At 40.2% G+C, this 25,632-nt stretch overlaps 2 protein-coding genes and 1 long non-coding RNA gene across 7 annotated transcripts; 1 reads left to right on the top strand and 2 right to left on the bottom strand.

The window, feature by feature from the left end:
• The first annotated feature begins 10,166 nt into the window (after positions 1-10,166).
• On the top strand, positions 10,167-14,552 carry LOC111272609 (uncharacterized). 5 transcript variants are annotated; one of them, XR_002687616.2, is made up of 3 exons: positions 10,167-10,290; positions 11,774-12,053; positions 12,789-13,328. It is a non-coding gene; the product is annotated as an uncharacterized LOC111272609 (long non-coding RNA). The 5 variants fall into 5 exon arrangements; XR_015315780.1 differs by having other exon boundaries at positions 12,366-13,328; XR_015315779.1 differs by having other exon boundaries at positions 11,774-12,925; positions 13,264-13,328.
• Positions 14,553-14,563: 11 nt separating this feature from the next.
• LOC111272608 (uncharacterized) lies at positions 14,564-16,656 on the bottom strand. Its single transcript, XM_022854169.2, has 3 exons — positions 16,191-16,656; positions 15,591-15,738; positions 14,564-14,806 (listed from the first exon to the last, which is right to left on the bottom strand). The coding sequence occupies exons 1-3, from the start codon at positions 16,484-16,486 to the stop codon at positions 14,630-14,632; spliced, it is 621 nt and encodes a 206-aa protein (XP_022709904.1). The 5' UTR covers positions 16,487-16,656; the 3' UTR covers positions 14,564-14,629.
• A 2,229-nt stretch (positions 16,657-18,885) lies between these two features.
• On the bottom strand, positions 18,886-25,353 carry LOC111272607 (uncharacterized). The gene is made up of 4 exons (XM_022854168.2): positions 24,591-25,353; positions 23,702-23,845; positions 20,844-21,268; positions 18,886-20,370 (listed from the first exon to the last, which is right to left on the bottom strand). The coding sequence occupies exons 1-4, from the start codon at positions 25,221-25,223 to the stop codon at positions 20,190-20,192; spliced, it is 1,383 nt and encodes a 460-aa protein (XP_022709903.1). The 5' UTR covers positions 25,224-25,353; the 3' UTR covers positions 18,886-20,189.
• Between the last annotated feature and the right edge of the window lie 279 nt (positions 25,354-25,632).

Genomic DNA, 25,632 nt, shown 5'->3' with positions numbered 1-25,632 from the left:
GAAAGCATTATAAACCTCTCACTCTGAAGCCGAAACAGCTTAATGCATCTAATGTATCCACAGCCAACTCAAATGAAGGTAGTCTAAGAGATTGTGTATCGAATATAAATTCCAATTGTATTATAGATAATAACGTAGTAGAGGGATAACGTTATTATGAGGTTACTGGTTTAGGATAAATTAGCTATAGAAGATAGACATATAATTAACTTTTTCTCCTATAAATCTCTGGAAAGTATATCTATTTCTAAGACTGGCCGATCTAGTGGTTTTCCTAATGTTTCGCCTTCTAGCTAGGTGTTTAAGAATACCATTTTTGCTGTTTCAGTATCGCCAGACTCGCACACTGCTGGCTAAGTCCCTTGGAGGCATAGCGGATTATAAATTGTCCGCTGTCTTATCATTTTACTAAACTCACTCAAGGGAATACTTCTAAACAGCTGAAATTAGAGAGCTCGGAAGGCCATCGTCTCTACAGGCTTTTCAGCATACTCGTATTATATATATATATATCTTCTTATCTTTAAAGAAGGCAAGATTTAGGATTTGAAGAAAAATAAAATGTCTTCAACTTCTTCGCTAGCATATACCGAAAATTATAAAACCTGGTCAGCCTGAAAATTTTTGAGGAAAAGGATGCAATCGACCATCTAATTATGCGGTGGTTAAAGGTATGCATCACCTTTTATTTCAGGTGGTTAACAAAATGCTATGACCACTCAGATTCGGTGTAAAAGTGGATTTCCTCTAAACATTGAAAATAGGATTCCTTATCACAGCTCATCGCTCAATTTCCCACGGCACATTTGGCGCGATTTCCGGCTGACTGAGGTCGTATACAAGACCAGCTCGAAACAAAAGGATCCAGCGAGATTTTTTGCAAACTAATACACTATGGCTAGAACTTGCCAGAGATGGAAACAGATGCCGCCTCTGTTGTAACTTCTAGTAATCGCTTTATAAATGTACTATAAAAAATTGTTCTCGGAAAGATCTTTTGTTTTTTCATAGAGATTCAATAGTCAGAAGAAAAATATCACTAATGTATGGAAAAAAGGACCTTTTTTTCGTTCCACTAACTTGAACATCGTCCTGTTGAGACTGAAACATCTCAACTTGAAAACCTGAGTTTTTCAACGAATTTTTTTGTTTTACTGAGGATTCTGAGCGTTAGTATTAGAATTGAAATACAAAGATAGTCCGTGAGTTATCCGGTTGCTAGGGGCTACTGATGTCATTGTGCAGGGTCCTTGGACTGCTCAAAACGTTGTCTTTTCTGTCACAAATACCTTTTGTGTCGTCTTATGTTGTAGCTAAATGAGAGAAGCTACTAAGGAGTACGGTGCTTTCGAGCAATCTCTCGTTATATAAATCACATCGAAGAAGACAAGCAAGCAGCATAAGATTGCAAACTTTTTCATGTCTTTATCGTATATATACTATCTGTGTAATCAACATATCGCCATTACGTGCAGACGTTTTTAAACTATCTTTTTAGGCCGTTCCGCAGTGCTTACATCGTTACCCAGCAGATCGAGGGGTACTCGGTGAACGTATTTTTTTTGAAACCGCTTCAAAGATTTAAACCTCACCGAAAATTGCCCACAACTCCTCCCCGTCACTTCTTAAATAGAAACGACCTGCACTAATCTCTCACGGTGCTTAAAAAAAAACCGCGCTGTCCTTTCGTGCATCCTCTGGGATCCTCTGAGGCCATACGAAGCCTATACCCTGCTGTTTAGAAATTCTACTTTTTAAAAGGCCAATAATAATCAGTTCCACTTTGTTCTGCAAGGAAAATTTCTCTGCTCGTTATTTTAATATAGATATACGAGTTCTTATATTATGCCCTTTAAGACCCGCAGAGAAACTTATCGACAAGGTTTGTATGATGTCAGTTGTCCTTGTTTCATATGTCCGATTCAGTATAACCTAAATTGTTGAAAATACCGTCGGCAACACAGCGAAGAAGACATGCACTCAGCGTAGGCCATTGCACACATCCCAGGGCAACTATAACAGCCGAAAAAACAGTACTTGGCATATAATATAACTTCTTTGATAACTGTTTTGTATTAATTTACAAGCTTAACGCGCCTGTTCCTATTCCATCTAAGGCGCGTGTTGGCATTTTTCTAATAAAGAGGCATTATTATTCTGAAAAGATGCTTACCTTACAAGTAATCAGAAAAGATACATTCTTCTCGCATCATGCTTAGGAAGCGTTTTTGGGCCCCGAGTAGTATGGATAAGAACGTGGGTTAGTGTTAGATAGGGGGTCTTTAGCCAACTTTGTTTAATAGTTGCCTTTCGGACTGAAATTTCTATTCATTTAGGCTATCCGTCTAACTACGAAACTCAAATATAGTGGATTCACTCCTAAAGTCGGCCAACCTTAGCTATGATAGATTGTATGATAAACATTAGTTTCGCAATAGATATTCCGAGCTGGTCGAGCTTTATTTTTGGCAACATGAAAAACGTACACGTATAATGGTAAATTTTACTGCGGCAACGAAAAAAGATCTTATTGAACGAGTGCATAATTTAATAGCGTTGCTTTTCGTTGCAGCGTAGATGGAACCAGCTTATCTCTTCTGCCTATATATCTGAATCGTATTCGAAGACGGATTTCAGAATTTCATAGGTCACAACATGTCACTCTCGGGGGGAGGCGATACGGGCGCTAAAGGCCGCCTGAACTGAAAGGCTGAATAATACGCTTTCATGGACAACTATCTGTAAACTTCATCATCGATGAATCAAATAAGGTTGTTTGTACTATATTGTAACATGGAACTACTGTGCCTAGCGACTATTGTTTGTACCGTACTGTATAATATACTGTATTAATAAAACATTGATATCATTTCATAACGTTGTGCGGAAAGCTTCCACCCTGTACACACTGTTTCAGCTTAAGCGGGCTATATTTCCATGAAGTGCTGAAAGTTAGCCTGTACATTCTATGCAAGTTCAGGTTATTTTCACAGAAAGAAAAGAGTGTAACTTCAAACGTACCCTAATAATACTTGTCCATTCCGGACTTGAATCAACCGAATCCAAATAGGCCGTGTACACTTCGAGCCTGAAGGCATTACACTTGTTCACTGCACAAATGTCCAATACTAATCCATTCTGGTCACATCTAAGGCTGACTGAATAAAAGCAGTTGAATATCTTAAACATATTATGTGTTTTCAGACCTGACCGAGATTGATTAAAAAGCAGTGCTTCGTTGTTAGAATACTCCTGGTATACGTAGCGTGCATCACGCCTCAACGTAATTCAAACTAGATATGTATCTCGCTCAGAGTCTTGCAGGTGGGAACACCCCATCACAAAGCTGTTTAGAAAAAAAAATATTTAAATTATTTCGCTAACCATCTTCCTGTTCGACTGTTGAAAAAACAGTTAAAGTGACGCATGAATTATAGGTCAGCAGAGTGCTAGCAACGAGATTCCAAGTGCTTATCGGCTGATGTTTTTACATTGACGCAATTCAGTAGAAGACTTCGCAGGAGGTTATTTAAAGTGACGCAGATTCTTTCATGTAAGTGACATTATTGAAGCACCGTAGTCTCGCGTGTTTGATGACTGCGTTGTGATCAATTTTTTAATGGGATCTAAAAATTCATTAAATATTTTTATTCTAGGTGTTATAGTTGCCTCTGCTAGAAACTCATGAAGACACGTGGGCCTATGGTAGCCATCGTGGTAATCTCCTTTAGACATTTTTTTTGCCGTAAAACAAACTCTTGAACTTCTTCTAACTCTATCGCAATTACCTTTTATTAATATAGACACATGTATAGCACTAGTGCTCCATAACTTAGTTAAATAAGCCGATGTAGTTTTTTTGCTGATTTATCGATAACTCAAACTGTTTAACTGAAAATCACGTACGTTCGTATGGCCAGGCGGGTTTCAATAACAGAACTGAGGTATTGTTATAATGCACACTTCGTTCACGTTTTCTAACGATCCAATATTTCTCTCACTTCATTCACCACGTATCATAAACGTGCTCCTTGTGGCTCGAAAATGTCATCATTGTTGGTTATTCGATTTTTAGTTATTTATTAAGTTATTATATACTTAATATTCGATTTTAATTGGATTCGTTGTAGCATTATTTGAATAAAGTCGGCTATTTTCACTCCTGTGAAAAGTAATCTCAACGGTAAAATGCGCAAAAAGCAAGTTTAGATCAAGTTCTGTAACCTATTTACAGGCAGCAGACGAACGCTAAATCGTAAAAAGAGCCGTATCAAGATTCTTTCGTCCCTACCAATGGATGTTGTAACGCATCATGTCAGGGGGATAATTCCATGTTCCGATTGGTAATCAAATCTCACAAGGTAAGGATAAATGACATATACTGAACTATCTATTCTCTGCTAATTGCCTCAATAGCGTGAACAGAGTGTGACGTAACTATGACGCGAGCCAAAATCTTTCACTGTGGGTGAAAGGTGTGCACCGAAACCTTAGGCTGTTAATAAAGGCTCTCAATCTTTCGATCGAGAACAAGGGAAATTGAAAAAATTATAGGGTAAATTTAATAAGACTCTTCGTTTTTTTCTTTTTTTTCGCTTTTTATCAATGTTTGCCTAAGACCAAATATTATCTAAAGAAAAACTAATCATCTACATACCGTACCAACCCTCAAAATGAATTACGTTGGTCTATTCTCTAAGTTCTCGTGGATGATAAACTATGGAACTTTATCTTTACCAGATCCTCGTAGGCACGTGCTACGTCAGGGCTCAAATTACTAACTTCCCGCCGTACGGTGGAATGGCTCCACCATGGGCCGCATTTGTCACGGCGTTCATTTCATGAGTGGACGATTTCAGGGAAATGTCGCCGTATGATAATAAGCAGAGTGCTAAAGTCTGGCACCAGTTAGCTGGTTTTGAACACAAATTTCTGCTGCGACCGGTGTCAAGCGGTCACCTTGGCTAAAAAACTAAAATAAATCGGATTTTTTTTCGTAGCAAGACCGTGCAGCCTTAGAGAATAACATTAGGTACATATATGAATTCAAGAAAACACAATCTTTTAAGAGAACTAATATTTAATGATTCGTAATTTTACTTGGATTTCTGATAAGAACATCAGCTTTTTCTATTTTTTTGTCTGACAGCGTCATTGTAATTTGTTCTAAGAACTAAAGAATATGAAGCGCGCAATTCACATACAGTGACGGTGACTGCCTTAAGCAATTAAGAGATCCGCCAAAGTGTTAAGTCGGAGCACTTACATTAGGACTACACGACAGTATAAATAACTGGGTTTTCGCCACCTTATAACGAGGTGAGGAAAGATTGTGTATCATATACGCTTTGGACCAGCTAAGATGGAACTTTCCTAGTCGTCTTCTTCTTTTTCTCTTTTACCCCTCTCAGCGTCAAAAGAAACTCGGTGTCATTCAACGTACGAGATAACGGCCAAAAACGGAAGTGATTATAAACAGCAGCAACAGCAAACCGGCTGGCTTCAAAATCATTGCTTTTACTCGAGGGTAGGCAGGGCTGTAGCACCATAGTTCCCTAATATTCCCAGAAGACCACATGTGTAACGATACCTAAAGCCCAGTCGCTCACTCGATTGTTTCCCTTCAGTTATCATAAGTATAGTTTCTATTCATTTATCGAGTTTAATTAAAACAAACTTGTGCCCCACAGGAGAGAACCAAACAGAGCTTTAGAGTTAATGAGCTTATGCTCGTTTCTGCTGTTTACGGCCATCGTTTTCGAATTGTTTGAGATATGAAATGTGCGCCAGTTCACCCATTCAGTTCCCAATGGATTACTTAACAAGTCGATCTGAACAATTTAGATGCGTTAAGGTTATCTATATCCGCTGTTAGACTTTGGTGTTCTTACGCGAGGTTTCCCTTGTTCAAAACAAAGTTCGGGCATCAGCAGAACACGCAAACTTCATGTTTAACTTCAGCCCCATACTGTACAGTTCCATCGATTATTAAGAATAGTCTAAGCGGCATTTAAGTCCGCAAAAGCTGTGTCTTTTATCTCCGTATACTTCTTTTCAAGTCGATCAATTAATAAGAGGTCATATAGAATACTAGGTTTACGACGTCCGATTGCGTGCCTATGCATTTCTTTTTTAATATATCCTATGCCCTTTAATAACTCAATCAGCGTGCAAGCTGTACATTTAATGCATATGTTAGATGTACCTGCTAATCAAACAGGGGCGACCTGCATCTAAAAATATGTTTCAGCCACCAAGAATAGAACTAGCAAAACGGGACGCCGCCATGCTAGTGTGCTTGTAGAGGTGTTACTGCAGTCTTGGAGGCCCCTGCGAGGGCTGATTTTCTAATTCAAATGATTTTTAAGGAGTCGGCTTTTTTAATCGTTTCAACAGTGTAAAGTTGATAACTAACAAACAAACAAACAACAAACGCTTTTCTCGCGGAGTTCTATTTCGTTCATCCGTTCAAACTCCACGGGATTCAACACGCACGACTAGCTTCACTTGTTACGCCATAATGGCCACATCGGAAGATTGGCGCCTATGTCTGTTTGAGTTTCAAGAACCACGTTATTCGCTTTTTTTTTGCCGTTTTATGCACGTTACGAGCGTCTATTGTAATAAACTTACTTTTATTTATTGCTTATAGACACAATTTTTACTTATGGCGCGAATATTCAAAAATTTTGTTACAGTGATTTGCGCAGCGCACGCGAGATTTTGCATAGGAATACATCTACACAGCGTTTTTTGTCGATACACTTTTATGAAATATTAGGATCCGGTAGTCTCTCGATGGCGTCGAACACTGCTTTTTCCAGACTTTCCAGAAGACGCTTGCTAAGACGACGACGTCATCTGTCCGCCAACGATGTTGAATCTAGTAAGAACTGATGTTGTTTCTACATTGATATTTGAAGGCAGAGCATTCTGCCTATGCACGTACAGCTTCTGTACGTTTTTCAGTGTCGTTTTTCAATTTCGAATACCGTACGGAAACTGCGTATGTCATGAAAGGATCCATATATATAATGCTTGAATAGCTTGGTATGGAGACTTGGATCTTTTGAAACAAAGAGCTTAAAATCGAGTGAAGTTCATTGTTAAATGACTTACGTATTTTAGAGAACTCGTCACGGCAGACTGTGGCGAAATGAATGACTAGCTGGATTAAACTCGATGAAACCGTATCTGAACGATGCCTCCAAATCGAGATAAACTACAAAATATAAGTTATTTAACAAAGGCAATGTCGAAATCGTATAAAACACGTTTCGCTTAACCAATTGGCGATTGCGTTCAAGATTGCTTAAAGGCCGAATTGAATGTTCGCCAGCTGCGACACGTTTGCCGTGAGGAAAGTGCAGACTCATCAACGTCTTCGTATACAACCAAAATATGACTTCATATCAGGGGTCTGGTAGCAGAAGTTGAAACGCTATCCGAAAAGAAAATATACTCAATATTAACATACTGAGTAACTTCGTTGCCAAATCTTTAGCCCCCTACATGTTTGGATCATGAATAGCGTTCGAAAGAGCAGTTAGCTGAATATCTTCCCCTAAGAGGAGAAAAGAATGCATATTTCTTGCAGAAGCAGTAGCATTATTGTCAAGGGTACGCGACGCGACAAAGTAACGGCAAGCTATATGCACCCCGTCAGCTATCTGACTCGAGTACTGGCTGATTTAATATTCGAAATAGTCAGGTGATCAGGGTAACGGCTTACTCTTTAGTTGACCTTATCCTAATCCCTAACACAAGCTGGGGCTGATATTTCTCCTGTAGATGAAATAGATGTCGTCAAGCACAGCGTCAACGTTCGATATACGGCAATAGAGGTATATATAATTTAAGGACTCTTCATGCCTCTTGATTCTCCAGAATGGGTAGGTCACGTCAAGTCTCAAGGACATAGTAAATCTATTAGATAAGAGGGTTGCGGACAGTTAGGCATGCTGTTCGCTCGCAAAAAAACATTTGCAAATAAAACATTCCTGCACAAACCGTTATCTGGTTTACATGGAACTTTGAGTGCCAAAGCCTAGCAACAAATTAAGAAACACCCACTATATGGTAAACAAACTTTTTTCTACACTTGTACGTATGCGGAGCCTCAATGCTCTTGAATGGGCTTATCAAAATATATCTAGTACTTTTGGGTCAATTTAATATTAAACAGTCGAGGTCCACCAAAGTCTTCTGGCGCATCATTGCGAAAGCTCCTTTAAACTTGACACATGTTTACGGTAGCCTGAGAAACATCGCCTATAGTGATGCGTTTAGTTTGTTTAGCCGGAGCTTCATTCACTCTAAAGACGCCATTATTTTAAAGTAACTTCGGGTGTCCTTGCTACCCAGTTACGGTAAGAGAATTTCGACCGGAACTCTTGACATACAATAAAAAAGCGCACTACTTTTCCTGAAGCCCAAAGTACAAAAGTTACCTCATAGATACTTAACTAATTACTATCATGCTGTTAACTCTGCGCCCCCATATTTTCTAGGGTTAGGTAAACAACTGGGACATTAGAGTAAATTCGTAACACGAACAATTCCAGCCCGTCGAACTTAGATTGGCTTAGACGGTCGTCCTGTTTTGTTAGCTATCTGCAGCAGGTTTAGCGCACTTTGTTGAAGCACAAAGTTTCTCGTGTAGCCTGACTGTGGCGCGCTGCGGAGTAATAAAGGATCAGTGGATGCAGGTAGGCTCTGGGTAGATAGAAACGAAGTAAGGCGAAGGTGGGGGTACGGAAACGTGACGTACAAACGGGAGAAACACACGACAGGCCCGCGGCACTGGGAAGAACGACGGGGACGGCGGTGACCAAGTGGATCTCTGATCACTGATTCAGGCGGAGAGAAAATCAGAGTGAGGGGATAGCTATGGAGAGTGGAAGCAAACAGGTAGGGCAGTGATAGAGCAGCAACAGCAGCAACCATCTGCACAGCAGCAAAGAGAATCTTCACTATTTCTGCTTACAGTTGGCCGACCCCGCTTCGTCTCCCGTTCTGCAATTTACTTTCGTACCTCAAGAGCTTCCTTGTACATGATTTCAGTAGATGGCTGAAGCAAAAAAGTCCGTTGGCAACGGCGGTGGCGACGATGGCGGCGACGGCAGCGGGAGCTTTCTCAACTGAAAATAGACGTTCTGATTCGACTCTATCGTACTGAGCACTGCTACCACTTGCTTAGACCCCAAGTACATTCAAGTACAAATACAAAACTCTCATAGCTAATAGTGATATCGAACACAACCGACGAACGGAGGGCTAAAGAACTAAGTGGTTTGAGGGCGAGCGATTGACTCGTTCACTCGGTCGGCTGATACAAGATCTTCATGTACCTTAACCTGTAATGATCGTATAAAAAGGGCTTTGGCGGAGAACTTACCACTACCGATTATTGGGAAATGACACTCACCTGAAACTCGTTTAGTATCGTCGAGGCTTCACATTACTAAGAAAAGATGCGCCTGGGTAACAGGATCTTGGGCAGGCAGACAGGACCTCTTAGCTACTGAGCGACCATAGAGGCTGTATTATGTAATCAAACTAATATTTCGGATTTAGTCACATCCTATTACCGCTGAAAAGCGCCATTTTATCTGACTGGCGTTAATACAAATACGCAACACGATACACGGACTGTATAGGTACAATGATGTTAGTAGCATCATGTCACGTAAACGCTGACGTGTATATAATGCGGAAAACTATGGCGGATGATCTTATGAAACAAGACAGCACTCTTAGTAATTAGGGGTCGCATTGACAGTTTTCTTTTGACTTGCGTCACGTGCAGCATATATACTTTTTCTTTTCACATTATAGCTGTACGCCTGTGGATGCGAAGTCACTATGATACATTTCAGCATCGCCCGAACAGAACTGGATATCTCGAGCAGAGCTTTTCTTCTCATTGATGTCTATCAAAATGCCACCTCATTACCGGGTAGCCTCGTTGAAGAATCTGAAACATCCTACGGCGATCCTTCTTTTTCGTTAGAAGCTGCTCCATCTAAGCTATGAAGTTTTCCCGCGCACCAATTCATCGCGTATCGAATGTCTTCCGTACCTTTTTGTAATTTCGCTCCAGTTGAGAGAGGAGGAAGTCAGAGAGTGTTAAGAGAAGATGTATAGAGACTTCGTCTGCTCCGTTCGAAACCCTTCTGGACGAGGCGAATATACACCCATAATATAAAGGCTTGCTTCAATCATTCTAGAACAATTATGTTGGAGTACACGAGGAGAGATATAAACAGACAATTATACACGAACACGCAGGTAAGCTATGCCTAATGCCTAAAGGAAACACCTATTGTGACACGACGAACCTATAGTTGAAGCGTCACCACATCGGTCGAAATACAGACAACACATGGTGGTAGTGTTTATGTATGATGGAAAATGAAACAGCAGAAGCTAATTAGGGTAACGAAAAGACATCGATTTGTCCAGCGAGGACGGTATCGAGCAAAAACAGTTTGCAAATGAATACCCCAGCTGAATATGATACTGTGAAGTCATTGTTTGTTTACCGGAGGCACAAGCGCGTTTTGTTATAGAAAACATTTTCACGTGCTGACGCTAGTTTTCGCTACTTTATTCTAATAGTCAAACTGTAAGCACGGACTGCATACAACTGTTATGTCAAGCAATATTTGCTATCCTTCGTTTCGTATTGCATTATACGTAATAGACTCCTTTTCTGGTCATTTTCTGTTTCTATATATTTAGAACATGAGGTAAACGACTGGTCATTTAAGAAAATAGTTATATGTAGCCCACAAACGTTTCGCCAGGTAGACTTCTAAATTGTTTAAGAGCAGCACCTTACGTGACAAGCAAAGATAAACAGACAACTTTGTCGGGTTCTCTTAGTATTGGTGAAATGCTAACAAGGCTGTAAGACATGACTTGCGAAGCTGGTTATCAATAATGAAAGACTCAGAAAATAAATATTTTCATTATAGAGTAGATGTTTATGTTAAACCGAAATCACTTCGACATGCAGCTATGAATTGAAGTATTGTATGTGCGTGGATACAGACCTCTTGCAGATATGTGGGGCACACTGTGAATGTTTTGTTATTGAACTGACGACTTTAAGGCCTCCATGTGCTGAAGGATGGTGGTATATTGGAACAAAAATTAAGATGGTATACTCTGTCGCAAATGGTCCTATTTTCTGTTTTTCGGGGTAAGAGGTTTCTGTTCGTCCTAAAAAAGATGAAGTTCATTATGGCGGAAGGATTATAGCTAGGCATGTGAACCTGTTTAGGAACAAGAGCTTACGACCAGATTTGAAATGTAAGCTGCATTACTATATATTACGAACGTAACTGAAAGCTGGCTCGGTTATTGCCGCTATTAAAAATGCATTTAAAAATATAGGTAGAGAATGTCTTCATTTGGGTTTGTAAGCGATTTACGCCCCGAATCGAATCTACGGTCGAAACGAACGGCCGGCCAATTGAATAAATAAGTCCATTAAAGATATCCCTGCCAACGCATGCAAAAATTCACCTAAGTGCAATTTTATATATTAAATAGAAATTAAATAATTTCTACAATCGATTGTTGTTTTTATGCACAGCTAAAACGCTTTACTATTAATATATGATCAAAAATATAATAATTATATATAATCTATACAAACTGTTGTCCCATTCATGCTAACTGTACTATGAAACAAACCGTCTAGATACTTCGATTCCGTTGAGCAATAACAAAATCCAAACATCAAGATACTTTCTTTTCTTTCCAGTACTAAAAACTGTATTCAGAGCTCCTTCTTAGCATTTGGCAAAGTGGCAAATACGCAAACGAATTGGAAAATAGCTGCGGTGATCGCCCGGGTATTTCAGCGGAAACGAATAGCGGTGCTGATGCTATACAGAGAGCGAGACTTCTATATGTACAACAGTCAAAACTTATGTATGTGTATGTAAGTTCACCTACATGGGTGTTTTCTCATGGCGTCTTCGTGGCGTATATAAGCGCCATATTCAAACACGTCTCTCCGTGATCCACTTCCTAATATTCCGGTAATTATCTGCTGTTATAGGGTCAGCTCGATGTTAATTACCGTTCTACCTATGAGTTTGAATATATATTACCTATAAAACGCATTTAAGTAAGATAACTATTGCTAAACGTTGTCTTCGTTATTAGAAGCTGATTTACTACCTGGTAATTTTTACTCTTATATAGAACAATTAGTGATAATTGTTCGGCTTACTCTATCGGTCGTATAACATGTATACTCACAAATAGAAGCGGCGCATCTATGTTTAATGGTAATTGAATTTTAGGTGAAGCCTATGAAGAAAATGAAGTTGAATTTGCTCTGTTGACAGGCATAGTGAGAGTCAGTAGAGGGTCTGACAAAACGTAATCAGGGCTAAATTCCTATGGGCTATGTTCTGAACCTGTACATATCACATCTGCAAAAGGCAAGCTGTTATGTTGAAATCTTTGCTGTCATTCAACGTACAAGCTAAAATGATTAAGTACGTATTTGTGTTTGAACGAAACGTTTCTATATTATCGATACATGCATACTAAAATGACCACATGGTGCATTTGTATAGTGAAGGCTAATTTTTTTGGGTAACGAAAAAAAGAAACATTGAAGTAGAGTGAAGTCAAGAGAGATTCGTCTTTGACCTTTGAATTTTTCGTCTGTTCTCGAAAAGTTCTTTCCACTCACGCGATCGTCGTTCAGACAAGCTTATTTTGTATTTACGAAGAAGCAATCAACCTCACTTTTGGTTTTTTAGGATTTTGCGGTAGATGCTCCGAATGACCGCACGCTGTCGCTTCTATTTGCTTCGTCTTTCCACAAAGTCATGGGAGAGGGCAGACGACTCGTACTAGCACAGACGCACTGTAACATACGCCTCAAGTCAATTTGTCCGTAAGTTATTGGTTTGTATGTTTCCTCATGCTACGTTTGGGAATCAGGACAGCAGGAATTGGTCGAGGGTAGCTACACGATAGACGACGATATTAGAGCAAACAGACCAACATCGCTGCACGGAGACGCCTCTGCCGAATCGCGTCAAGTTTGACTTTTCTTAGGTTGTATTAGTCCCGTAGCCGTTAAACAAGCTATCTCGCCATCGGTATCAGTCCAACAGCTGTACAGAAACGATTACGTATTAAGGGATATTTGCAGGTTAGCGGTTTGCTCCAGCTAGTTTTTCTTCTTTCTAACGGCACATTAATCCATCTCATTTAAACATGGAATTTAAGCGGACGTTTATTCGGCTTGTCCGCCGGAAGAAAAATGTAACGAGACTCCTGTGGTACGTGTCATACGCATCGTGTATTCTTTACAAGTACATACGAACGAATACGGGATGTATGATAGGGGAACCCAAGCTATTTAGTGGAAGTATATTAAAAATGAATGGTTGATAATAAATTATTACCGAACAACATTTTTTTTTAACGTTAACGTTAAACATTTAGCTATTACGATTATAATGAAAACGAGTTTATAACTTTAGCTCTAGACTCTTGTAAAATGAAGAAAATGAATGATGGTTGGAAAAATACTCGTCTAAAGTCTTATGCATTTCCTCGATCAGATTTGCGGGGCTTGGCTTCGCGTTTGTCAGCTAAGTATTTCCAGTTCAAATCCGCATATAATCAGTTTTTTTTACACGAACGAATTCATTTAACAAGTATTTCGTTGGCTATGATGTAAGGATGGTTTTGTTTCGCGTAAATATGAATCTCTACATATTTCAGAACAATCAATTCAGTTTGTGTTCACCTGCCACCAGTCGAAAATCAACTAGTTATTATACTACAGCGTAGTTAGTAGTAAAATTTTTTTTTGTTCCTGTAGCGTAGTTTCGTGCATCCTAGAGTTTCATCATCAATGGCGGATAACATTACTGGCGTCCAGTACCGAATGCTTGCTTTGATTGTCTGACCTTCATTTTTGCTTCTGACGAAACCCTTTCAGGCCACAGATTTTCAATGCGTTTGCTGCTTTTTTATTCTGTTATTCAGTCATTCGACCTGGCATAGAGCGAATATCGTTGTATGGGGCTTTCTGAAATAGAACTTGTTATCCGTTCTAGCTCAAAATAACTATGGGTCAATCGCGAGGCTCAGATACTTACCTAATGCTCAAAATCAGCGTCTGCTACGTAAAATTGCCACCAGTAAACCGACAATGAACAGCCATAAGAGGTGCTTCTGATAGAATTAAGAGGTTACATCGGTTTAACGTAAAATTAAATGTGACCGGAACAAAGAACAATTATTGTTAAAATACACTAATAGTTAGGTGGGGTGTCAATTTAGTGAGCACCGATACTTTTTAGTAAAAGCAATTGTACCCGAACTTTATTAGTTATTATTATTATTATATAGTAATTATTAGTTATTATAAACTGGTGCGGTTCTATTGACAAACTAATAATAATAAATCTAAATATATGATTATTCTAAATTCAGATTTCAAGGAACGACTCTATTATGATGGACTGTCATTTGATTACCGAAGCTAAGAAAAGGTAAAATTCAGGGTAAAAACACATTTCTCATAATAAAGTGGACAAATTTTTATTGTACGCTACTTCTTTCTCACTACACAGTAAAATTATCATAGAGAGGTACGTGCTTCGATGGCTTTGACTTTAATAACGAGTAAATGCATCTGGTTAATTTTCCCAAAGTACACAATGGCCTCATTTTCAAAGCCGCCTTCCGACGAAGCCATAAACGATTCTCCGCAAATAGTCATCCATGTGTAGGATTTATCTCGTACCAAAGGAAGAGCCTAGTTAAATATAAGGAGATTAGAGAATGCAATAGTCTTTGTTTACACTAATTTTAACTTTTCCGAATGCACAATATAGCTAAGAAAAACACTATTGTCGTCTGCGTTCGGTATTAGAAAAGCTTCAAGAGCAAACATCGAGAATGACAACAATTACAAATTTGATTGACTTGGCATAACTTCGAACTGTATTGATTCTCAATCGACTTCAATAATTGATGCTATGTATAATGAGGAGAGATTGAGACAACGATCTGCTTTGCTTAGAGCCAACAATATACACACGTATGCCCGCTTCTTGAAAGATAGGCTACAAGCTGTCCACGACAAATTAATGAAAGTAACATTCTCTCTCGAAAGGCTTATCGGAAACTGTTCCAAATTTTAAAGGATTCTGTCGTTGTAAGGTTGTAAAAAAGCATTTTATATTTAATAGACGAATCAATCGTGTGGGCAGGCTTTATTGCATCCTCTAATCAGCCGCAGGAGGAACAGCTCAATCATTCAGTAAATTGCAAGTGCAAAACACCTGACTTTCGATAAACTTCTTACTGCCCTAATGCCGTAAGCAGGATGATACTACTACCATCAGAAAGCATCTGCTAAGTTCTCAGGCGATGCTATCACCACAGCCTACTATGCATATATTAAGCAGGAGTCAATTTTGACTTTTTTTTTTTCGAAAGTAAATTATTTGACAGAATTTTATTTACTGCGAAAAAACATAAGAGATATTCAAATAATCGAAAGATTCGAATAAATGCATTTGACTCAGGCTACTTGCCTTTGAGACGGCCGTAGCCATTTTAGCGGCTCTGTGTGAATAGTGTTTTCGTATGATGTCGTCGATGAGGTTTCTATGCAAGGGGAAGCCATACATGATTGGATGCTCACGATATATATTGATATTTTCCCATTCTGGAGGACGAGCGCTAGGATGAAAGGAAAAATTAACCACTTTGCGAAAATACTCTACTTCAAACGCAGGTCCGCACATTTACCACGGACGTGGTCGATGGCTAGGGCAGATGTACATAGTTGTTAATCATGGATGAGCCGTCGCAGATAACGCGCAGATTCTATGTAAATATGTTCCTTTTCTTTTTCAACAGTAAGCTAAATTCGGCGGCATTGATACACAAACTGCAATTTCAACTTCACCTATCGTACCCATCTATTTTACCGAAAATCTAATACAAGGGTAAGAAATATTTGTAATTAACGTCAAGCCGTGGCCTGTGCGATACAAATGATGACCAGCCCACAGTACTGGCAGTATAGCCTAGACAATTATGCGTTGAATAACGGCAGATGTCCAATCAGAAGATCATGACATCCGTAGTACTAATACCTTTTTCGAGGGCATATATATTATTGAACTTACGTGACGATACCACCAGTAGCGTTTAATTTGTAAATCAATAACTGTTGGTTACACGGGTATGTCGCTTTGTACACGAGCATAGCCTTTCCGCATTCGGCAACTATTCCATAGGCGACAAGCCAACTAACTTGGTCGTTTTTTTTCTTGGCTACAGCCTGAACGTTGCGACACAAGCCCTTCCAGTTTTCAACGGCAAGGATCTCTTGAGTTGTCACTTGCTGTATTTCTCGAACCTCCATTGGGCTGAAGCACAAATTCAAATCCTCCTCTACATTTTGCCAACGGCTAACTTCCATTTAAACCCCACCGATTTCGTTTTACTTCAGTACATATGAAATCTTTCTAACTGCTATTGTTGACTGGCAGTGAGTAGCCAAAACATCTTTGTAACGTGAACATAACGATTTGTTTTGCTGGTCGTCCGCGATAGGTAGCGCTCTGATATTGTGACGTTCAACAGTCAATATAAGAGATGTGTAAGTGAGTGGATTCTGAATAGCGACCTCGCTAGTTAGTCTCCTAGTACACGCTCTAATACGATAGATAAAATCCTATCTATGTGAAACTGAAACTGTCAACAAACAAACTATTGCGCAAGATATTACCCGCTGTCAGCATTTCTATTGGAGCTATATCGACTAGCTGTTTGTACAGTTGACTAGAAGAAGTTAAAAATATTGAGGTTGTACGCGTCAGGTCGTTGTGATGGAATAGCTTTAAACCTGTCTGGAAGTTGACACAGCAGTCCTAAACCTATAGAAGAACCTAAGCATATGAATTAGTTAGAAAATGTTTAACTCTTAAAATTTCCATTGAATTATATGAATATTTTGTTCGCGTTCACATAAATACAGCTTCAACGTAACTGTTGACCCTGTATCATAAGTGCAGTATATCGTGGATTAGTTACGGTAGACAAAAAATTAGTTTTGTTTTTATGACAAATTCACTTACCAACGATGATAGCACGTGTTTGGGCGTCGTAATACACATTCCAGCGTTTCCGTTGAGCTATGATGTCGTCACAGCATATTTATTCGCTTTTTTATCGCGCTTTCCTAGAGTCAGTCAAATAGACGGGCCTTACACGGCGTAACATAGGATCTGATACACAGAACTACCTATTGAGCCAATCTTATCCGACAGGAAATTGTTCCTGATAGGTTCGCGAGCGGCCGCGATTCTGGGAAGGGAATCCCACATAGCCCTAAACGCTGTGGCATTGTGTAACGATCACAGATCCCTGTGCTCAGACTGCCATGTCGCTAAGGAAAGAACTTTGTGGTCGACTGCTAAAAGTCAAAATGATGCCAGCCATTTCTTTTAACTTTACCCGTCAGAGAAGTTGAAAACTCTTTGAAGTGTAACAACGAATATTGAAATCGCAATGTTAAAGAGGACGTTCTGTCGGGTGCCTTCCATTTCGTGTGGTTGGGGTTTGGGGCTTATATTGTCAGCGTATTGAACATTCGTGTACGGGAAATCCGTCGAGTCAAATTGATGCGTTAACAAATTCATCGATGCGGGAGTCCAGACAATGAAATTTACTCAAGAACTCAACGAAGAGCTTAATCTGCGTAAGCTCGAAAAATTTCGCTGCAATCTTAAATCGTTGTTTCGTGAATGACAAAGGAGTATATAGCGGCAACATGAATTCTGCACAGCAGAATTTCGGGTCCTAATTCCGAATGACGTACACATGAATCGATGGGGTTTGAGACACGAAGAACCGACAAGACTGGTTCATTTACCCAGCCCCTTACTCCCTTTTAAATAGGAGCAACACCGTCATAGTCGAAGCAAAACATTTATTATGGACGTTTATGAGATATGTGTGTTTGTGATGGTTTAAGCTTGCATACATCTTAATGTCATTCGATAGCAGATGTCAGTTTGCCATTAAGATGTGCCCCAATTGGCCACCTGTCAGACGTTCCATTACTTTTGACCGGTTCTTTGCCAAAGCCGTAGTAGCATCACCTTTGAAATAAGTCACTCACTCATTCTTACCATGAGACTAGATAGGAAAGAGATTCTTTTTGACTTCTTCAATTTTAAGTTAGACAAGGTACGAAATCGTTAGCTGCTATGTGCCAGCCTGTTTTAGGAAACTTAGTTATTTTAGTATGAACGGGTCACCTTCAGAAGTCTTCATTTTAATGAAAGTATATAGGTTGTTGCTTGGTGTTTTAAAATACGGCAGCTGATTTTTCAAGGAAGTAGAAGCATGCAAAAAGCAGCACCAAGAAATTTTACTTAACTTGTAGTTTTTTATTAACGTCCCAGAGATGATGCAACTCTTAATTAAGGAGCCATAATTCAGAACTTATAAATATACAGGTATCCTGGAACTTATACCAAATCACTGGGTATAAAGAATGTTATTATCGGTATCGATTACGTATAAGAATTGACGGTGGCTATCTTGAATATTTGTTGCGATGTTATCTCGCAAGTATACTAAAACATCGAATATCTTGACAAAGTATTCAATTATGCCGTGTACAACAAATAGTGTATTCCATTTTTATACGAGTAAACTACGTTTAGGTGTTTCACATCTAATCTGTCCTTCAGTGGTACCAAACGAGAATGCTGAGTCTTGGCCTTAAACGGATATTTCTAAATGTAAAATTAGGTTGAAGATATAAGGTTTTTGGGCATTTCTATTTTAAAGGTAAAAACTCAAACGTGATCCATCTGAAATCGTTTTTATTTGGTTTATTATTTCTCTTTCTATTTAGCTGACTCAAATAAGTACTGAAGAAAAAAATCGAGTCTTCTATACAAGTTTGTGCTCACCTTTTGTCAGTCGGATTCGCGCACGTCCTCGAAACCAATCAAGCGATGCTTTGGCGCCCATAATATCATCAAGAGGAACGTTTTTCCGTTTTATCCTATAACTTATTTGCTACGGGTTTCTCAACATCCTATATAATGCACACCTTACCTACGGATAAGATAGCTTTATATTGATTCTATTTTCCGATATTTTTCTTTTATTTACTGTTTAGCAAATTGGCACATTTTTATTTACAATAATGTTATATACAGTAGAAGGCTACACACGCTTCCATTTCGTCGTTCAATGACACGTATGGTTGTTATTGTTGTATGAAAAACAGTCGTCCCAAAATATTTTCTGGTCATTATTAATTGCTACGTTTTCCTTGTTCTTCGATCGCGTGACCAAACACACCCATCCATTTCTTGCACACACGACCTGCATCGTAAATGTAGGGGATCTTTGATTTGCTCATGAAACAGGGGAAATGCTTAGACGAGTTCGATTGTCAGACGTGCAGCCCATAAACACGCCACAAACAACTCGATCGCAGCAAAGGCTAATAGTATCTTAATAGCGACCTTGGTACTCTATCGTAGCATTGCTAATCGGACTATGTCGTTATTTTCTACCACTAGAGAAAAGCGTTTATAATGGGAAAGTGTATCCAAGTGCAGAAAGGAGGACTGTGGTCAATGTCCTAAACAAGCGCCTACATCGTTAAAACATCCTAGATACTAGACGACTAGATTGAACTTGGTTGGATTTGAAGAATGAAAATATCATACTGGTAAAAATAGTTCGCTGAACTTCAAACGGCATACGATATATAGGGTTAAATATCTGTACATATTTGATAATAACAAAACGCAACAAATAGGCGCAATGCTCAGCAAAAATCTATGTGCCTAAGCACAGTGTCTTGAAGCTCTACTACAAATTGCCTAAGCACAACTCTCAATAGCGGCGATGTAAAGTTCTTTCACAGCCAACATGGCTCGAGCATGCCTAAAATATACATGCCAATACATGCCAATATTGTACAAACATGCCTACAAGATTGGTTTTATCTTAGGGGCAAAATCATAAACGGGTTTATCCGTTCCCATCAGCGAAGCACTTGTATTTATAGATATTAAATTAGTATATTAGATGCGGTCAGCTTTCTCCTTAAACCAGAACGACCTGTGGTTGAATTTAGGCAAACAACGTCCCTACAAATACGATGTCATGAAACCGCTGAAAGTGGAGTCCTCAAGAACGCGAACAACTGCACCCCAAGCCTTGTTGACGACAAATAAAGACACGCTTTGTCCTGCTGTCAGGTGAATTGGTCCTCCAAGGGCTAACGTGAAGGTGCCGCTGTGGTTAATGCTCCGCATTGCACTAAGCGCACTGTGAAATCACGCCGTGCAAAAGGACATCGCAATATTAATAAGAATAAGAGCTGATCGAAGCCAAATATTTTAGCTGGAAAATAATTACGTTTTTTGAGTTCATAAAACACTCGGATAATGCAACACAAACTTTACGCGATATCAGCAGTTCTTGTTAAAATATATGACCTTGAAGTAACAAGATTGACTATGAATTTATTATCTCAAGGTGGCAATAAACCTCTAGTTTCTAGAGCAGTACAACGCAGCTTAGCTATGGTTTCACTAATGGGCTTCCATATATAGCTATATATATATATATAATTAACCCAGAATTGGAGCAAGAACGCCGATTGGCGTGATGTATCTGATGGTGAAACTGAAGAAAAGGTGAGAAGTAGAATCCGTGCCTGTCTAGTAGAAAATTTCGAATATATACATGTGATTATAACACAACATAAACTTCTATAATATACCAGAAGTAGAACTTACAAGTTGGCAGTACAGTTAGCATCGATGCACAGCTTAAGGGCTACCGAACCGTCAGAGTAATGCACGGTGCCACCCGCGTTCGCATTGGGTGCCCTAGCGCTCCCGCCAAACGTAACGTTGAAGTGGATTTGAGCATTGAATACGTAGACTCCTCCGGCCGGAGCTGTGAAGCGACCTTGATCCGCACGAAGACCGTCACCTCGCTCGAACGCACCCACAATATAAGGTCGATAGAAAGCATGCAATTCGGCCTCGCGCTGTCGCCGAACCTTAAGCGCGTGCGCAAGTCGCCAGGTGAACGCCGACTGCGTCTCCGGAACAAGAACGGCTCGTTCAAACTCGAACAACGGCGAACCTACTACCGGTGAAGTAGCCCCGTTGGGACTTTGGTCCGTACACTCGGGCTTCGTGGAGTTTGTACGGCACTGTTTGCATCAAACAGACCAAATATGTAGCGGGATTTGAAGGACGCCAAGAAATCAAGGGGAGAGTACACAAAATGCGGAAACGCGGTTGAACAAGGGTTGCGCTCAAACTTGTAGCTATGTATTCCTAGTCTATATATATCTAATAAAAGTTATCTATGATTGTTCAATCACGCAATATTTCAGATACGCGCAAATGTGACAGTAGATGCAAGTAAGTAGTACTCCAAGGTGCTTTGTTAGAATACTAGTTAAGAGCTAGGATTCTCAAATAAGTGGTAAAGAGGTTCGACTTATCCACTTGTAAATGTTTTGCCGTATCAGACATACAATCCCATATGGAAATAGAGATAAAGAGCATACCATGTTTAACTAACTCACATCCATGATATTAATTTAAATAAAAAAGCATAAAACATTACAAAGAAATTAACCATGCTTTTACCCTATGTTTCAATTTTAAGGCGTCATTTCCTCTGTGCACGAATCAATCATTCAGAGGTATTTATAGTGTTGCGTTTCGACGCTACCCATGATTGACAGGTACCTCACTGAACTGTTGATTGCTTATTGTTGCCCCATATACGTTTGTACTAAAGACCATTGTCTTGAGCCATTATCTACGCCGTCAGCCCTTCCCCTCCTTTTCAGCCGTTGTTGCAGGAACTTTTGCTTCATGATATTGGGCTATCATAGGAACACTTGAAGGCGGGGATCGTACTTGTTAGGAAAATACAATCCTCGTCCTCAAGTTTTAGTAGAAAACCAATGTATCCTCTAACGGGAGCTTTAAAGCTGACAACAACAGGTTGCAGCCCAGTTTTGTTTATCGGCTCATGGCAATGCAGCGCTACAGGTGTGTCATTAGGCCATGTATCTTTGCCTGCATGTGTGACGTTGTATGCAATGAAAGCCTGCTCCATTCTTAATCGAAGCGACCATGCGCGGCAGGCGGCGCTTTTTGCTCTCTCTCTTTTTTTGCTCCTTTGCGCTTGTAGTTATGTTTGTTAGAAGACCCGCATCGACGAAACTATGGTGAGGATCGTTCGGACGCGAGCAGAGCATCGATAGGTAACGAATATCCACAAAAGACTGTAGCGCTAGCTACGTGAAGTTATTCGGGACTTTAGGAGCTCAGGGGTGCGCGGACCGCGGGACGACAGCTGGGCGAGCAGTCCTCTGCTGGCTCATCTTTGCGATGACACAGGTGCGGCTGCACAGAAGCGACGAAGAGCGCATAGATAGGCACTGATGCCGCACACTCATATAACAGCTTCGTGAGCAGGTCATCGTTACCTCCACACTTTATTCTTATTGCGTTCTGTTCGACTACTGTGTGTTTATCGTTTCGGCTGAAGGTAACAATCGAAAGAAGAATATATAGGTCTTGTGACTTTTGTTTCCCGCTCGTTCAAGCTGTTTCTTCTATATATCTATTTTCAGTCTGTTCTCATTGCCTTTTCTATGCGTCAAAACAAAGTCCTCCAGAACTGCTCCTGTATCAGCCAACTAATCTGAGCGTATGTTCAGTTTGACTCATTAAGTTGCATGCGCGCATGCATGTGCAGACTGGGTAGGTGACGAGAACCGGTAGCTGCACCACCACCATTGTCACGGCTATTTTTGCATAACGAGTGCCGAGACTATGGTGGAGCACTTCAGCGCCGATCACCAAAAGGCGAAAGCGAAAATAAGTTCGAGTCGCTAAAATGCCAAATAAAGATTTGTACAGAAGCAGCAAAACGACCAAAGGCCTCGTTCCAAACGACTGGCCCTGGTCAAACAGATAGGCGCTAATATTTTTCAGAATTAACTTTGTTTCAAAGTCCCCTACGTTCTTTTTTGTTGATATCATCCGTTTTAAATTGACCTCGCGTTTAAATTGTTGCTTATTTTTGTTGTGTATATATATATATATATATATATATATGTTACTTATGAATTAAATATAGAATATTTTGAGAATGACTGGTTATTGATGCAGTGACAAATTAAGCGTGTGATCGCGGTGGATGGTGGTCATACTCGCCGCTTAGAATGACGCTTCTAGCATCTGGAAATTTTTTTTTTAATAGACGTATAGTCTTAGAAACGAAGCATGAGAAAGATCGTGTCGCCGCATACTTCTTTGACTTATAGCCAAACGTACTATAATTACCATTGCTATAAGGTTATGTAAATGTATCATAAATTCGTAAGAAACATAATCATTCGTTGTCAGTGTCAACGGTTTCAAAATTTGTCTCCACAGTACGGCAGGCTGATAATCCCATTTGAAATAGGTGAGATTTTTTTTATTCTATACGACCGTTTGTGTAATGTATTGTTTATCTAGGAGTACACCTTGGTTTCAATTGGTTACGTCCTTCTCGTAGTGGGCTTCAACTGCCGTTTCTATTTTTTACCTACGTATTTAGCATTAAGGAGTCTTACCATATGATTTTTTTGAAGATGTCTATCCGCGGCCTCCTTGATGAGATCCCTCATGTGTTGAATCATCTGTTCACGAGTCATTCCACTATTAAACGGGTTTGCGTCAGGTCTAGGGGGCAATTCGATTTCTTCAGCTTGGCCATGCTGTGTAATTCATAGCATAGTTCGCAAATTTTAATAACGGAAAGATATATAAATACATAGAATAACTTGATTATTTACTCACAATAATTATTGATATATATTTCAAATTCATATCTAATCGTACCAGTTACTTGAGTTGTATTTAATGAGACCGAATAGCCTTAAAGTAACATTTTCGTATTGATTATAGAGGTAAGCAAAATGAGGTTCGCACACAATGATATGCTTCAGTAGTTACGCCAAAGCTGATAAAAAAAAAGACAGTCCATTTTGAAGCCCATTATAACCCGCATATAGTATGGGGCCACCAGTTGCTGGTATACGCTCTGCGGAAGCCTTCACGTTTTGGGGGCTACGTTAATTAAATCAAACGATAGTGATCAAAAAAGCTTGTATACAAAATGTGCTGTCGGCAAGGGATCGAACCGTGGTTACTCCCAGGATACGCGTGTACCACCGAAACATTGTCTTGGGTTAGGGACTTGGTGAGATACGACATTAAACACTGATAGGCAAAAATAAGGAGAACTTCTTTGAAACGCTTAATCGGTGTTCATACCAAGGATTAAATAAACGGTAACAATCAACTCTATTCTAATAAACATTTCCGCGCAGTAATCAGTGAAGGTGACGATCAAGTTCACAAATCCTTTACAATTGCCTACAAACTTCATGCCCCATCATCCCATGTTTTTTTACTACCTAAACAGAGAGGAAACCGTTGCCGAGATGTATAAAGACGAACCATTCGAAGATGCGCTGCGTTCACTTTCTTATGGGCAGTTGCTTTTTTGTTACGTTGTTTTTCTCGTTCTTGCTGGCGTTCGGTGTGCCGCAGGAAAGCTTGCCATGTTTTTCGCGGATCGAGGACAACACCCAGACGCCGTTTGTGCTTCCCGCTCGAACCCTGTCGTCTGGCGATTCGTTTGTGAGCGCTGGCCGCCAGATGCTCATCCCATTGGCGCTCTTCCTCAGCCAGTTTAAGTTTCTCAATAGACTCCATTCCGTCATAATTTCCGTGATCCCCTTCAACTAGAAGGTCTGCCGAAGTTGAACTAGTCATAATTATAGTCTCGGGTTTTATTGTTGTACTCCGCTCAAGCTGTCGTTGTCCGGCAGCTGAACGACTGATCGCTCCTTGGTTCAATTGTTGTTGTCTTCCTTCCTGAAGTAGAATTGCTTGTTGGTGCGTCTGTTCCGCGGGAGCCGTTGCCTTTAACATTGACGGTTGGACGTTGCGGTATCCAAGTGCCTCAAGGGCACTTACTGCGTCAGAGTTCGAAGAAGCTTCTACGAATGCTGCCTGCCAGCCGTCTGGGGGAACTAATAGCAGGGCCACGAGAGCCGTAAGCGAGCACACTAAACATGTGATGGCCATAGCCAGGCAGGTAGAATGGCGCGCAGTGCCCGGATCGGTAAATTTGCCTGGCACGGGCTTCAGGCCCTTCTCGGGATCCGTGGCGAATAGTTGGCGGGGGCGATTCCGCCGCCGCCGCCGCCGCCGCCGCCGCCGCCGCCGCCGCCGCCGCGAGCAAGGAGTATTAGATCACAACTCAGTCACAGGCATGAGTTCAAACTCGGTCGTCACATTTAAACACTGCACACACACACATCGCAGATACCAACCAGGAAATAGATATGTGTTTATTGGCTACAATGTAGGCGATGCAAGTCTGATCAGCAGGTAGGGTGGACAGGCTCTATAATACACAACAATTTGAGCTAGAACGCGTTGTGTATAGCATTACACATCCATTTACTAATAACGGTAGAGAGATCACTTCCAG

This window comes from Varroa jacobsoni, unplaced genomic scaffold, assembly GCF_002532875.2.
Source record: "Varroa jacobsoni isolate VJ856 unplaced genomic scaffold, vjacob_1.0 contig02715, whole genome shotgun sequence".
In the NCBI taxonomy this organism is placed as follows: domain Eukaryota; kingdom Metazoa; phylum Arthropoda; class Arachnida; order Mesostigmata; family Varroidae; genus Varroa; species Varroa jacobsoni.
The sequence above is the reverse complement of the archived record's forward strand: the minus strand, read 5'-3'. Positions and strand labels throughout refer to the sequence as shown.

Excerpts from the sequence above, each read along its gene's own strand:
- LOC111272608 (XM_022854169.2), bottom strand. The coding sequence starts at position 16,486 with ATGGAAGTTAGCCGTTGGCAAAATGTAGAGGAGGATTTGAATTTGTGC. Across the intron at positions 15,739-16,190 it reads GCTACTGGTGGTATCGTCAC|CGCTCGTCCTCCAGAATGGG; the intron begins GTAAGTTCAATA and ends CTTTCATCCTAG. Across the intron at positions 14,807-15,590 it reads TGGCTACGGCCGTCTCAAAG|GCTCTTCCTTTGGTACGAGA; the intron begins GCAAGTAGCCTG and ends ATATTTAACTAG.
- LOC111272607 (XM_022854168.2), bottom strand. The coding sequence starts at position 25,223 with ATGGCCATCACATGTTTAGTGTGCTCGCTTACGGCTCTCGTGGCCCTG. Across the intron at positions 23,846-24,590 it reads ACGCAGCGCATCTTCGAATG|CATGGCCAAGCTGAAGAAAT; the intron begins GTTCGTCTTTAT and ends TGAATTACACAG. Across the intron at positions 20,371-20,843 it reads GCTAACTGTACTGCCAACTT|TGCGCTTAGTGCAATGCGGA; the intron begins GTAAGTTCTACT and ends GTGATTTCACAG.